We start from the raw sequence: 13,418 nt of genomic DNA, 5'->3' as shown, positions 1-13,418 counted from the left end.
CATGGACTTTGAAGTCTTTGGCTTAAAAAATCTAGTTTGGAGATATATGGAAGTGATTATATATAAATCCTTGTTTTTTTAACTGAATGTTTAGATGTGCTTAAACTGTTTAAATTAAAAAAAAAAAAAGCCGGCAGACAGAAGGAATGGAGCCCTGGGCAAGAAGCGTGTATGGAGGCAGTGTTGTGGTCCTGCCTTCCATCCTGGGTTCCCGTGGGGCAGAGGAAGTGATGTTGTGTCTCCCTCGGCGCATCAGGAGAGCATCAGGAAACGAGTGTCTGTGGAGTTTATTCTGTGGTTCCTGAATTCAACAGAGCTTCTCTCTGGTTTTCAACCAAAGTCAGCCACGGGCAGAAGACCAGATACAATGACAGGCTGTATAAAAGGAAGTACAAGACCAGAGAAGACTTGGTATCATGAGTACCATGAGTAATGAGCAAAAATATTAAACTTATTTGTTTAAAAATAGAAAAATAGCTTTAAAGTAAAAGGTGAATATTAGGAATAAAGCATTTTGTCGTAAGGAGCTCTATACACCTTCGTGATAATTATAGGCTATTTTTTGATCAAGGATCAATTGACAGGATCTAAGCATTGGGTAAGTATTCTTTTCTTTATCATTCATGTAAAACCACTGGATCCATGCTAAACTCATGTTTGGTGATTCAGACTGAAGCATTTTTGTCTGGATATCATAGGCATAGACAGGACACATTTTAAGATTAAAAAAAAATGTATGACGTGGCAGTCTGGTGTATTCTATCCGAGAAAATGTCAGCAATTTCTAAGAATCAGAATCAAAGAGAGAAGAAGCAAAGGAATGTCAAGAACAATCAGGGTGTGTTTACACAGATCAACTGTCACAGCAGTAAATGTAAATTATGTATGTATGAACCAATACATCAAGGAATATGAGAAATACAATATTAAGTTTAAAATCCTCACAGGCTGAACGTTGTGAAAGCAACGAGAGCATAGATTTTGAAATCCGTCAGGAACCTGACAGTGCAGAGAAATCTGAATGCCAAGAGCCCTTCCTTTGGCCTTGCAAAGCAGGAGGAAGGACAGTCATCTGCCAATGGACAGGAGTAAGGAGAAAACAGCTAAGCCTTTAACTGGCATCAGTGGCCACATGTGGACTGTCATATGGATAAGAACTCCAAGGGGCGTCAGCCTCAGAGGAAGTGTGCATGACCTGTCAACTTCTTCCTGCTGGTTTTCACTCAGCACACAGCAAGGGCACACCAATGGCTGGGGGAGGACAGGACTATTGAGAGACTCCTGGACCCATCTCAAAGTAAGGCATGGAAGGAGCAGAGGCTAAAAGTGGAGTCTGCCAGTCTCAGGTACTTAACCAGGCCGTGGTTGTAGACCCCCATGCCCCAGAGCTGGGCCAGAGCAACAAGCAAAAGAGATGGCCTGAGGCTGAGAATCTAAAGGTTCTAAAGTAAAACCAGAAGGCTGTCAGTCAAGCTAAAAGGCGGAGACAAATGTCCCATAGATCGCTAAACTGGCACTAGACTAGAAAATATGAAGAAATTGTTTAATGAGGGTTCAGATCATAAACACGGCTAAAGGGAAAGTGTGATGTGACCCCCAAGCCTTGAAAAGTCAGACACAAGAAATCTAACTGCAGCTTCTCCCAGGCTCACAACCATTTCAACTGAGCAAGCTTCATACCAAAGCCCAAAATTTTGAGTGCACGAAAATCCCCCACTCTCTGAGCACCAACATGATTCCACCAGTGGAAATTCCACCCCCGGCTTCACGAGCAGGATCCAAGTCAAACCTAAGCTTCCTAAAATTGTTCTTCAAAGTTACCTTTGGGTTGTGTGCATGTATAAACTGCAAGACTAGAGAAAAAATGAAATCCCTGGTCTCAAGCATTTTAGAAAAGGGATATTAAATTTATACAAATAAGGCTGATTCAACCCTCACATTAAGTATATTAAAATTTTGTAAATTGCTGCAATTTCTTTAATTCCTTTACACACAATGACTATCATGTAATCAAAAAGTATGAGGCCCACAAAGGAGGAAGAAACAGTATCCATAGACAAAGACAAAGCCAGCTCAGAGGTCAGACATTAGAGTTGCCGGGGGAATGTTTCTGCAGCAGAAGACCAGAAAACCAAAACAAAATTAATGTGGGAATTATTCAAAATAAAACACGAAGAGGAAGAAAAGAGAAAAAACTGAAATAAAGTGAAGTGCATGGTACTATATAAAATGTTATGATGCATAAGTAGACTCATAGGAAAGAAAAGAGAGGAAGACAGGAGAAATATCTGAAAAAAATAATGAATGAGAAATCCCCAAATCAGATGAAAGTTATCAATCCAAAGATCTGAGAATCCTAGCAAATCCCAATCAGGATAAATAGAGAAAAAGCCACAGGCACACGTCATACTGAGAACAACCCATAAAGAGGCAATCAACTGGAGAGATATCACACAGTAAAACATGCTATATGTCATCACAATAGACTATATCCACTGAAATGTGTGAATTTTATATTAAGGCAGATTCAATATAAGAAACGTAGAAAATGTTATTTTTGTTGGTTTCTTTTTGGTTTGTGGCAGTGGCGGTTGTTTTGAGACAGAGCTTCACTATGTAGACCAGACTGGCTTCCAATTCACGGAGATCTACTTGCCTCTGCCTCTCAAGCACTCTACCCTACCCATCTGGGAGGGGTATATTTTTAAGCCAACAGAAATAATACAGATAATATAGCTTGGCCAACATAGGAAAGCCCCAAAGATGAAGGAGACAAAGAGTGGTCCAGATTGCAAGCATATAAAGGTAAGTACGGAGTTCATTTTAAATTCTGCGTATTTACAAACACGTGTTTTTATTTCAGTATGTTTTGTTCTAAAGCATTTTATTACGCATTGGCTTATATTTCCTTTAGATATTCTTAATGGCTGGAAAATACTATTACTGGATTTATACCATGCATAGATATAAAAGATAGAACAGTAAGAACACAAAGGGTACAAAGATTAAGGAAATGATAAAGTGTTAAGATTCATATGTTATTTTTGAAGTACAATGCTTATATTTAGAAGTGCATTATAACAAATAAAAGGTCACACGGTAGTATCTTAAGCAATCACTAATGATAGCACAAAAGAACACAGCCTAAAGTTTTAAAAGAAGATAAAATAGAAAACTGAAGATATGTAATTAGTGTATAGCAAGGCTGAAGGCAGAAAATAAAAACCAAAGTAATGGCCAGGAAAATGGAAGATGAACAATTGGATCACAAAGTTAATGGGTTATACTGAGACAAATGACAAACTGCCAATGGATTGTGGTGTCCATGTTGCTTCCTAAAACTGAACCCATCACCATTTTGGCAAAATAAAGTATCCTTTTTGTTGTTGTTTAAAATTACACAGTTGCCAAGTATAAAGGCCCTGCCTATAAGCCCAATGCTTGAAGAGACTGAGAGGGGAAGGCTGCCATTTGAAGTCAACATGGGTTGTTTAGCAAGAGCCCCATGTCTCAGATAACAAAATGCTCCAAGCTGATTACACGCTGAAGCATTGGGAAGTGAAGGCACATGATGCCAGCTTAATTTTCAGGGGTTTGGGGGGATTACAGCAGAGAGAATGAAGAAAAGGGAGAGCAAGAAATCCATCAAGAAGTGATGGGACTCGAGAGTCTAGGAGACTAAATTAGTCTTGCGACTCTTCCGGAAGCTTGAAATCACTTCAAATTAAAAAGTTGTACCATCTGCACAAGTAAACGTATCCAATGTGATGCTACCTTATATTTAAAATACACAAAGTCAACGCTATCATTTCAGAAAGGAAGACTACACATTGCTTGATAGAGTGTTGATACAGAAAAGCTTGGGCTGAGGCCATACCCTGTTTGGTACTGTCTGGCATGCCTGAGACCTAAAACAAAGAAATGGGACAGGGTGGGGGTGAGTGTGGAGGGGACTAGGGAGGGTTGAAGAGACATGAAACCAAGTATCCTACTGTTTGAGAACGCAAAAGGCCAGGTACTAAAAATGACTAGCTTCCTCCTTCCCACAGCCTTAGGGAAAGGAGTTGAGACTGGGCCAAAGGATTCAGGGCATCTCAAGTAGGAAAGTACAGTAAGATTTAGAAAAGCAATGAGAAGAGTTTTAGCAGGAAAGAAATGGCTAATGTTTAAGGTGACAGGTGCACTTGTCCTGATGCTAACATGAGTCAAAACATTATATGATAATCTATAAACGTCTGTAAGTTTTATGTGTCAATTAAAATTTTTAATTAAAAACGTAAAAAGCACTGGTAATGATGTGGTTCCTGAGCAGGGTGGGAGTTGGATGGGGTTTTTTGGATAGTATTTTACCTCAAAACTTGAGCGCATATCTATCCATAATCTTCTCTATGAATAAGTCCTTAAAAGATGAAAACTGGAGATACAGAAAGCCCATTTATTTTTATAAAGTACAATGAAATACATAAAGTGAAATTCATTATTTTGTATACTAACTTAAATATTAAAACTATAAGAGATCTTAAAAATCTGTTTGAAGGGCTAGAGAGATGGCACAGCGGATCAGGGCACTTCCTGCTCTCTCAGAGGACCTGAGTTCAATCCCCAGCACCCACACCACAAGCCTCAAACACACTCCCTCAACCCTTCACTGCAGCGCCAGAGGATCCAACGCCCGCTTCCCACCTCCTTGGGCATCTGCACTTCAATGCAAATTCCCACACACAGACACAAATTACATATGCAATTAAAACTCAAGTAAAAAGCGTTTTGAAAAGTATATTTGAGAATGTGTTGTGTATAGCACACACCTATAATCCCAGCACTTGGGAAGCAGAGGCAGGAAGACTTCCAGTTCCAGACCAGCATTGCCACACTATAAGATTTGGACTCAAATTTAACAAAATATTTGAAGTGGGATCAGTCTTTTACATTTAGGGAACAACTAAATAAGAACCTGAGAGGGTTCCTAGCCCTTACCTGAGCAACTGAACAAACGGACATTTTATTAGACCCTATATCCTAGACGCAACTAACTTTAAAGTATCTATGTGAACAGTTCTGGATTTGCTATCAAGCCCAGCTACAGGAGAACAGCATACTTCCTTGAAATCCTTCATTTAAATTCTATTGCTAAGACATAATAACTCTGTCATGAATAAATCATGTACAAGATTATACTGCAGAAAAGAAAAATCTCCAGGATATGCAGATATGGTCCATTAAATAATTAAGCATCACTACCCTATTTTAGGAACCTACATGAATCTCTTCTCCATAACACACAGTATCACTTCCTACCCAGACAGACGGCAACAAAACACGGGTGGCTGGGGCTGGAGAGATGGCTTAGCCGTTAAGAGCATGCACTAATCCTGCAGAGAATCCAAGTTTGGGTCCCAGCACCCACATCAGGCAGCTCACAACTGCCTGTAAGTCCAGCTCCAGGGGGATCCAATGCTTCTGACCTACACTTGTGTGCAATAGCCCACACACGTTCACACACAGAGTGGTGTGTGTGTGTGGTTTTTTTTTTTTTTGCCTACAACATTTAGGGCAGAAATAAAGAAATACTAGAAAGCAATCTAAGCCAATGAACATCCTGATTCTAAGACTAGCTTCCTGAGTCAATAAGAAAACCTCTCTGGCTTCAGCGGACACATTTGAAAAAGGGTGCTGCTTGATTCTGAATTCAGAAGACTCACGTCAAATAGAGTTGTTAACATAAAAGTATCAAATATAGTTGTTAAAATAATTTTATAATCCATTATTAATTATACATTTTCTCTATTCATACAATCTCCTCAAGTACAAAAACTAAAACACAGAGAAGTTTTACAGTCAATGATTAGTTAATTAAACACACATTTGCTGTGTGGGCTATGTACCTGCTACTGTGGTAGGGACCAGGAAATCCAACACTAAACAGAACACACAGGACCCTCAGGGACCATGCATGTGGTGACCACATACACAAAGAAGTGGGCATTTGTCATGTAGGAGATTATGATAAAGTTTTTGTTTGTTCATTTGTTTTTGTTGTTTTTTTGTGACAGGGTTTCTCTGTGTAACAGCCCTAGCTATCCTAGAACTCACTCTGTAGACCTGGTTGATCTGGAACTCACAGAGATCCTCCTGCTTCTGTCTCCTGAGTGCTGGGATTAAAGGTGTGCACCACTATGCCCGGCCTATAATGAAGATTTAAAGTTACTTAAGATTCCTGGGGAACCATTGTGATTTACATACATCCTTGCCCATCACTGTGTAGATAGGGAACGTTGCCTCATAAGGTCCTTAGGGTTACTGCCGCCATTTCTCTCAGTCTCCTGGTATTTTGCGGAGCATAATGTAACCAGCATCTGGCCAGAAGAAGATATGACCTGTTGTAGATGTTTTCAGAGAAAGGTACAAAACCAGATACACTCTATGTAGGAGAAGCTAGAGAAGATGGTCCCTCAGGGTTCTAAGAGCTGCGTCTCCACTCTGTAATGAGCTAACCCATGCATGGCAGAGGCATTACTGAACTGGCAATCATTTACAGAAGGCAGCCTCAGCTACATCTTGATGCCAAATGCTCCCCAAAGGCCTATGAGTTAGAGGTTTGGTCTCTAGAGTAACACTGTTGTGAGGTGGTGGAGCCGTCAGCAGGCAGGGCTGAGGCAAGTCCTTAGATAATTGGGGCATCCTCTCAGAAGGGATTATGGGTCCCATTCTCATCGTCTTTGCTTCTCAGTCATAAAGGGAGAGTTTTATCCTGCAATGTGTTGCCCACCACTGTCATTTAGAACCCCTACCTGAGTTCTAAAAGAAATGGGTCTACCACACCATGGGCTGGAGCCTCTAAAACCACAAGCCAAAATAAACTTTCTCTCTTCATGTGTTATCACAGGCATTTTGCTATGATGGGGGAGCTTCCTAACACAAACTAGGAGCCTATGTTACAGGGGTAATACCTTACAAGATAATAAAGATTATTCCACCTAGAACAATATCATTATTATAGGAAGTGACACTTTTATTTACCAAGAAAGAATCCAAGTACCATTGCCAAGGCAAGCATGACCTGGGCTCTACTGATTCCCGATGGCTCTTCATTTAGTTCAGAGGGGGTTAGCTAAATTAACAAGTCAAGAAAAGATGGAAGAAGTAAGAGGAGAGGGTTCTGGAAGGAGTGGGCAGAGAAAGGAGAGAGAGAGAGAGAGAGAGAGAGAGAGAGAGAGAGAGAGAGAGAGAGAGGCTACTTTTAGGATTTGTTTATTCAGTGTGTGTGTGTGTGTGTGCGTGTGCGTGCGCGCACATGCACACCAAGCCATGTGTTCTGGAGGACACAGCCACTTGCAGGAACCAGTTCTCCCTAGCTATGTGGGTCACAGAGACCGAACACGGGTTGTCAAGTTTGACTGCAAGCACCTTTACTGCTGAGCCATCTCACTGGCCCCACACCGCTTTTTGAAACAAACACCAATGGACTTGTAGCAAAGATTTTCAGAGTGTTCCCAAATTCTCACATTTGGACTCCAGCAATACCTGCAACCTGTCACAAGGAGACACGTCATGTCTAGTATCTAAGCAGGCCTCCCCTCGCCTCACATGAGAACCTGAAACACTCAGCTTCCCTCTCAGGTCCCTCTTTCTACCCCTGTGAGAAGTATCTATGAAATTCCGATATTTAGAAACAAAGGCTTTTCACTTCCAGATTTTTAGCCGTGACAGAACAGGCTGCATGTATGCATGTGTGCAAAATTCAGAGGCAAAGGAACTGACAGTGTTCACTGATCTTTTCAAACCCCATTCTGCGGCTGTGGGAATGAAGGTACTTGGAGGAGACTCTCAGTAACTTCAAGGAGCAGGGAGACGTCTCGACAGTGCTGCCATCAGCGTCCCTTCCTTCCGTCTTAAATGCCAGCTATGAAACGCTGCCACTTACACCAGTGCTCCATATGTTCAATAAAGGCAGAAAGATAAGCAGCCCTGACCTGCTTGGAAAGAGCAAAGTTACAGCTGGTTGCTCCCGGTAGTTTCTTAGCTGGTCTACAGTTCTAAGACGAGAGCTCCCGAAATGGAGACGGAATCTAGGTATGGATGGGACACCTCCTCAAGCACCCCTGCAGGCCGCCCACTCTGCAGGGGTGAGATCCAGGACACTGCTGACATGGGCTCGAGGGACTTTTATAAAGGTCGCTGCTCTCATAAGGGACTGCACGGCACCACAGTTTCTCCGTGCTAATAAAGCTATCTCAAGACTCTCGCTTATTAACCCACATGCACCCTTCCTCAAGACTCTCAAGGAGTAGGTGGCTTCCTTGGGAGGTTTAATGTAACAATACATACCATGTAGTCTGCGTTGCTCCACACCAGACACCATCCTGAGAATACTGTCCCCTTTAATACTAACATGTAAGGCTAGATATTACAAATTGCACTTTGTAGATTGTGGAAGTTGAGCTGTGCTAACTGGCTTTCATTTTCAACCTGACATAGCCTGGAGTCTGTTGTCATGATAAAAGCACTCTAACCCAGTGGTTCTCAACCTTCCTAATGCTGCGACCCTTTAATACAGTTCCTCATATTGCAGTGACCCTCGACCATAAAATTATTTGAGTTGCTACTTCTTAACTGTGATTTTGCTACTATTATAAATCGTAGTGTAAATAGCTATATTTTCCAATGGTATTTGGGGGGTCGCGAACCATGGCAAAAGCTCCTTAGGGAGGAAAGGGTTTACTTCCAGATGACAGTCCCTCACTCGGGGAAGTCAGAGCAGGAACTGATGCAGAAACCATGGAGGGATGCTGCTCGCTGGCTCACTCACACTCTCTGTTATATAGCCCATACTTACTTGCCCGAGGGATGGAGCCACCAACAGTGGGCTGGGCCCTCCCTACTGATCATTAATCAAGACACTATTTCAGAGACAAGGCCACAAGTCAATGTGATCTGGGCAATACCTCAGTTGAGGTTTCCTTTTCCCAAGTGATCCATGGCAGTGTCAATTTGATAATAAATAATAATAATACCCTAACCAACACAAAGTTTATTTTAAAATGACCACTTAATTGAGGGTGATACTGCTGGCAAGAAGTTTATGATCTGCACTTCTGAAACTTCTGCCTCTAACCAGATTGCACGCTTTGCAGAAAACAGGATGGGGGTGAAGCTAAGGAGAGTCGGATTTGTGCTCAGCAGCCTTCCCACAGCTAGTGTTGGGACTGCTTTCTCCCTCTCTCCTGTGGGAACAGCCCTCTCTCCTCTGCCATTCTCCGGGGGCTGAAGTCACCACCAGTACCCGTCGCTGAGCTCTGGTGAGTTTACTTCTCTGGACTTCACTTCCTCTCCCATCCGTTCCAGGTTGGGAAGGAGGAGGGCAAAGGGCAGAGATATGACAGCACCATTGGAAGGTGGTGGGAGATTGGGCCTCATCGTAGGAAGGAGGTCGGGGTGTCCATTTCTTTCTGTCTCCTAGCTGCCACGAAGTAGGCAGCCTTCCTTGAGCACATGGTCTTGCCGGCTGCCATGTTACCCTTCTCCTTGGGTGTGAAAGCTGTGGGCCAAATGAACAGCGGCTGACGCCTCTAACACCGTGAGCCAAAAGCCACTGTCTTCCTCTCAGTTATTTTTCTAGGGTCTTTTACCACAATCATAAGCCAGACATAACGTTCACACGAAAAGCTACCAGGGCATGAAAGAAAACACTCAAAATAGGGAACCACAGAATATGTGTTCAATAATAATCAAAGGATGACCGGGAAAAAGATGAGTGGGAACAGATAATATTGGCATTTCCTCTTGATCACATTTCCTGTGTGTGTGGCTAGTTGGTTTTTGAGTCTCTCGCAAATTAACTTGGTTAGAATAATTTGATTTCATTCCGTCTCTAGCAGTGATTAAAAACCTAAGACAACATCAGTGCCCACGACAATGGAATGCAATGGCAACGCCTGATCAAACCATGACAGCCTGAGGTTTGCACAGACCTACGATTCTTCCCAACTGCAGCACAACACTAGGATGGGCCTCTTCCTTTCTTGAAGCTTCAGCTTGTCTAGTCGAAGCAACACTGGAGGTGGGGAGTAAGCATGCGCACACATACGCACCCCAACTCCCAGCTGACATACAATGATGCTGCAAATAGGGTCTAATAAAAGCCCGGAGCCCACGGTTCTTCCTACAGCCCTCAGCCAGCACAACACTGGCACAGCAGAGGGTCTTAACAAGCTGCAAGTGAAGACTTTGGGGAACTCTTGAAAAAAGACACATACAGAGAGATCAAGAAGTGAAAATGAATATATGATGATTTGGTTAGAAGCTACATTTGAACAGGAAAATAGAAGATAGAGCATAATAACCCCGGGGGGGGGGGTCTCTCAGCACACAGTGAAGGCTTGGATGCACATCAAAAGGGATTAGTTACCAGCCTGCATGCAGCACACTTCCAGCTGAAGCTCTAGAACTCCCACACCAAGATTATCTAATGGTCGTTACTCTTAGAACCCCCAAAAAGAGTTAAAATGCCAATGAGAGTCTACCGGAAGCATTTTATGACAATAGAGGCATACTGAACACTCTTCCAAATAAAGCCACCTGTAACTAAAGCCCCTGCAAAGGAGATGGAGTTTCTGTTAAACATGTGGCATCGTTACTACCATCCAGATGTAGAATACAAGCGCCCTAGGAGCCCCTAGTCCCCTTCCCCCAATTTCCACCAGTCCAGTCAGCAGGGACAAGAAGCTGGCTGATTGCGCACCCAAGAAAACAACAGGGGCTCCACAGAGTATGACTTCTTGGCATTGTATGCAAAGCTCTTATCCCTTCCCTCCAGCCCACAGGTCAGCCCACAGGTACCCCCAACAGATGCCATCAGTTTAATCTCAAAGACCCACAAAAGCTAACTGAAGAGACACCTAGGCATCCAAAATCAGAAATGGAGGCGGGGGCTGTAAAGGGGGGAAAAGGTGAAAGCTGGAGACGTCAAAATCAGAGCCTAGTACTTGTTAAAGACAAAACTAAACAAGCATAGTAGGTTTTAGATTACCCTAGACAGAAGAAGCGGAAAGGGCTGGAAACATTATCATGCCTATAATAGATGGGATGTGGACAATGCAAAGAAAATCTTTCCATAAACATAGCTCTTTCTGAAAGTTTGCGGAGAGGCTGGAACTTTTATTGTGCATCGAATGGGGGAGGGATAACGCAATCAGAGCAATTGCTATTGATTTGGAGTATGGCTAAACTCTTTACCTAATGGCTACTAATGAATGAGACCTTTCTTCAGCTGGCAGAAGGATCTTGCTTAAGCCCAATTTGATTTTCCTAAAGACTCACGTTTCCCACCCCCAGGATAAAGTCCTGAAGGGTTCTTTCTGGAATCAGGAGGGGCCATGAAGTGCCTCATTTTCCTCTCCAGGCCTCACATCTTCCACCTGTTCCTGAATGATCTGTTGTGGGTATTTTCTACCGGGAACTTCTTTGAAATCAAGAGGGAAAACGCTCAGCTCTCAGTAAGTGAGGGGCTGGTGAGCAGGGGCACAAGAAGAACGAAAAATGAAATTACCACAGGACACTGCCGGTAACCCACACTTTTAACCTGAAATAACCGAGATTCCTCATTATTCTGCAAACTGACTACAAGATTTAGCCAACTAGGCTTAAGAAGATGCCTTGCACTTCCTTAGCGGCGGAGGTGAGCGTGGGGGGAGATAAGTCAAGTTTGCCCCCCCCCCCATCTAAGAAATTCCCACACTCCTCCCCCAGAAGGCTGCACCTGGGCTGATGTGCTAGTTCCAAACTCAGAGCAGGGAACCCACCTGCCTGGTTCTACCCAATCCTCAGGAGCCTGTGACCTGGCACAGCTTACATGTGCCCCAACTCCCCTCTTCCTTATTCCCAGGATCCCTGCCCATCAAGGCGTTATTCCGGAGGAGAAGGGGCTGAAAATCAAACAGTCCCTTAAAGGGAAAACAGGGAGAGCGGGTTGGCATTATATAACAATATACACCAGAAAACGAAAGTCGCCAAAGTAGAGGCAGGGGAAGGCGAGGGGAGCAGGGCATCTGGAAGCCACCACTTACTCGAAGGCGAAGAAGAGTCCACTAGTGACCAGGATGAGGATGAGCGTCAGGTAGAAGACGCCCGTCTGCCGGGCCATCATAATCCTCCCGTTGCAAAAGAACTTGTTTCTCCCCGGGAACACCTCCCATTTCCTCCGGGCCGCGATTTTCTTCTTCTTGTGGGGCGACTCCATCGGGGAGGAGCTGTGGGTGCTGATCTGACTGTACTCGCAGTCTTTCATGGGCCCGCCGCCGCCGGGAGGCATCCACGAGGGCAGCCGGCTGGGGGCGCACACCCCCAGAAGCCCCCCGGCCGTGCGGGTCCCGCCGAGCCACGGCCGCCGCTGGCCACTCGGCCGGCCCCCGAGCCGCGGCGCTGTGACCCCTAAACGGGCTCCCGGATCAGCGACAACTTTGCCGAGGACACCCAGGTTAACCCCTTGGGGAGCCCAGCTGTCATAGCAGAATCCGCTTTCCGGAGGTACGATGCTAGTCCTCAGCCCGCGGCAGCGGTTCTCCGTGGCTTCCAGCCCGTGGGTCGGGGCTATAGGACCCCGTGGGGGCGCGGGGCACCGTTCAGCACACCCCCAAATCGCGGTGCGCCTGGCCCAGACGCCAGCAAGCTCCCGGCTGCGCCTTTGCTCCGGCCAGAGGATCCACGATCGCCGCGCCCAGAGGGGACACTAGGCTGCAGACTCCACGCCGGCTCCCTCCAGAGCCACTTCTGCGCCTCGGCCAGGTGGCTTCTACTTCTTCCCGGTGGCGGATCCTCCCAGAGGAGAGCGCTGCAAACTGGGAGGCAGCTCGCGGCACCGGCAACCCCTCCCAGGGGTGGGGACAGCCACGCGCGTTATTCTGTCAGGAGCTGTTCGGTAAGAGCCGGGCGCTGCCCGCACGGCGACCCCGCGTCCACAAGCCGAGCAGCCGCGCCGTGCCCGCCGCCCTTTGCACGGGGCTCCCGGCCGAGGGTGGAGGCGGCGGCTCCCGGGGCTTCCTCGGTTCCTTCTGTCTGGAGGAGCCAGCCCTAGCTCGACGAGGGCCGCCGGAGGGCCGCGGGGACACTGCCACAGACACTTGTTTGCAAGGCTCAGCCCCGGCGCGCGCGCGGCGCTCCGCTCCGAGCAGGTCCGCCTCCTCGCGGCCGGGTGGGCGGCGACGCCCGCGCCTCACAGCCGGGCTCCTCCTTCTGCTCCTCCTCTTCGCCAGCGAAGCCCGGGCACCGGCTCCCCGGGGTCCCTGCCCCAGTCCCCTCGGGCCAGAGAGCAGGGCTCGGGAACTGGGCCTGCCTGGCGCACCCAGAGGAAGACGCCTGGCTCCCGGTGACATTCTTAGCCCCAGGAGCGACCGAGTCGTTGCCCTCTGTACTGAGGCGCC

At 45.8% G+C, this 13,418-nt stretch overlaps 1 protein-coding gene across 2 annotated transcripts in view; it reads right to left on the bottom strand.

Moving 5' to 3' along the window:
- The window catches only part of Zdhhc14 (zDHHC palmitoyltransferase 14), a 247,066-nt gene extending 234,346 nt beyond the window's left edge, over positions 1-12,720 (bottom strand). The window contains exon 1 of one of the 2 annotated variants that reach the window (XM_075950352.1): positions 12,066-12,720. In XM_075950352.1, coding sequence (XP_075806467.1) covers positions 12,066-12,310 — 245 coding nt within the window. In that variant the 5' untranslated portion in view covers positions 12,311-12,720. The remainder of the gene's footprint in view (positions 1-12,065) is intronic. The other variant, XM_075950350.1, reaches the window with a different exon arrangement.
- Between the last annotated feature and the right edge of the window lie 698 nt (positions 12,721-13,418).

This window comes from Microtus pennsylvanicus, chromosome 1, assembly GCF_037038515.1.
Source record: "Microtus pennsylvanicus isolate mMicPen1 chromosome 1, mMicPen1.hap1, whole genome shotgun sequence".
Lineage (NCBI taxonomy): Eukaryota > Metazoa > Chordata > Mammalia > Rodentia > Cricetidae > Microtus > Microtus pennsylvanicus.
This window is presented reverse-complemented; position numbering and strand designations above follow the sequence as displayed.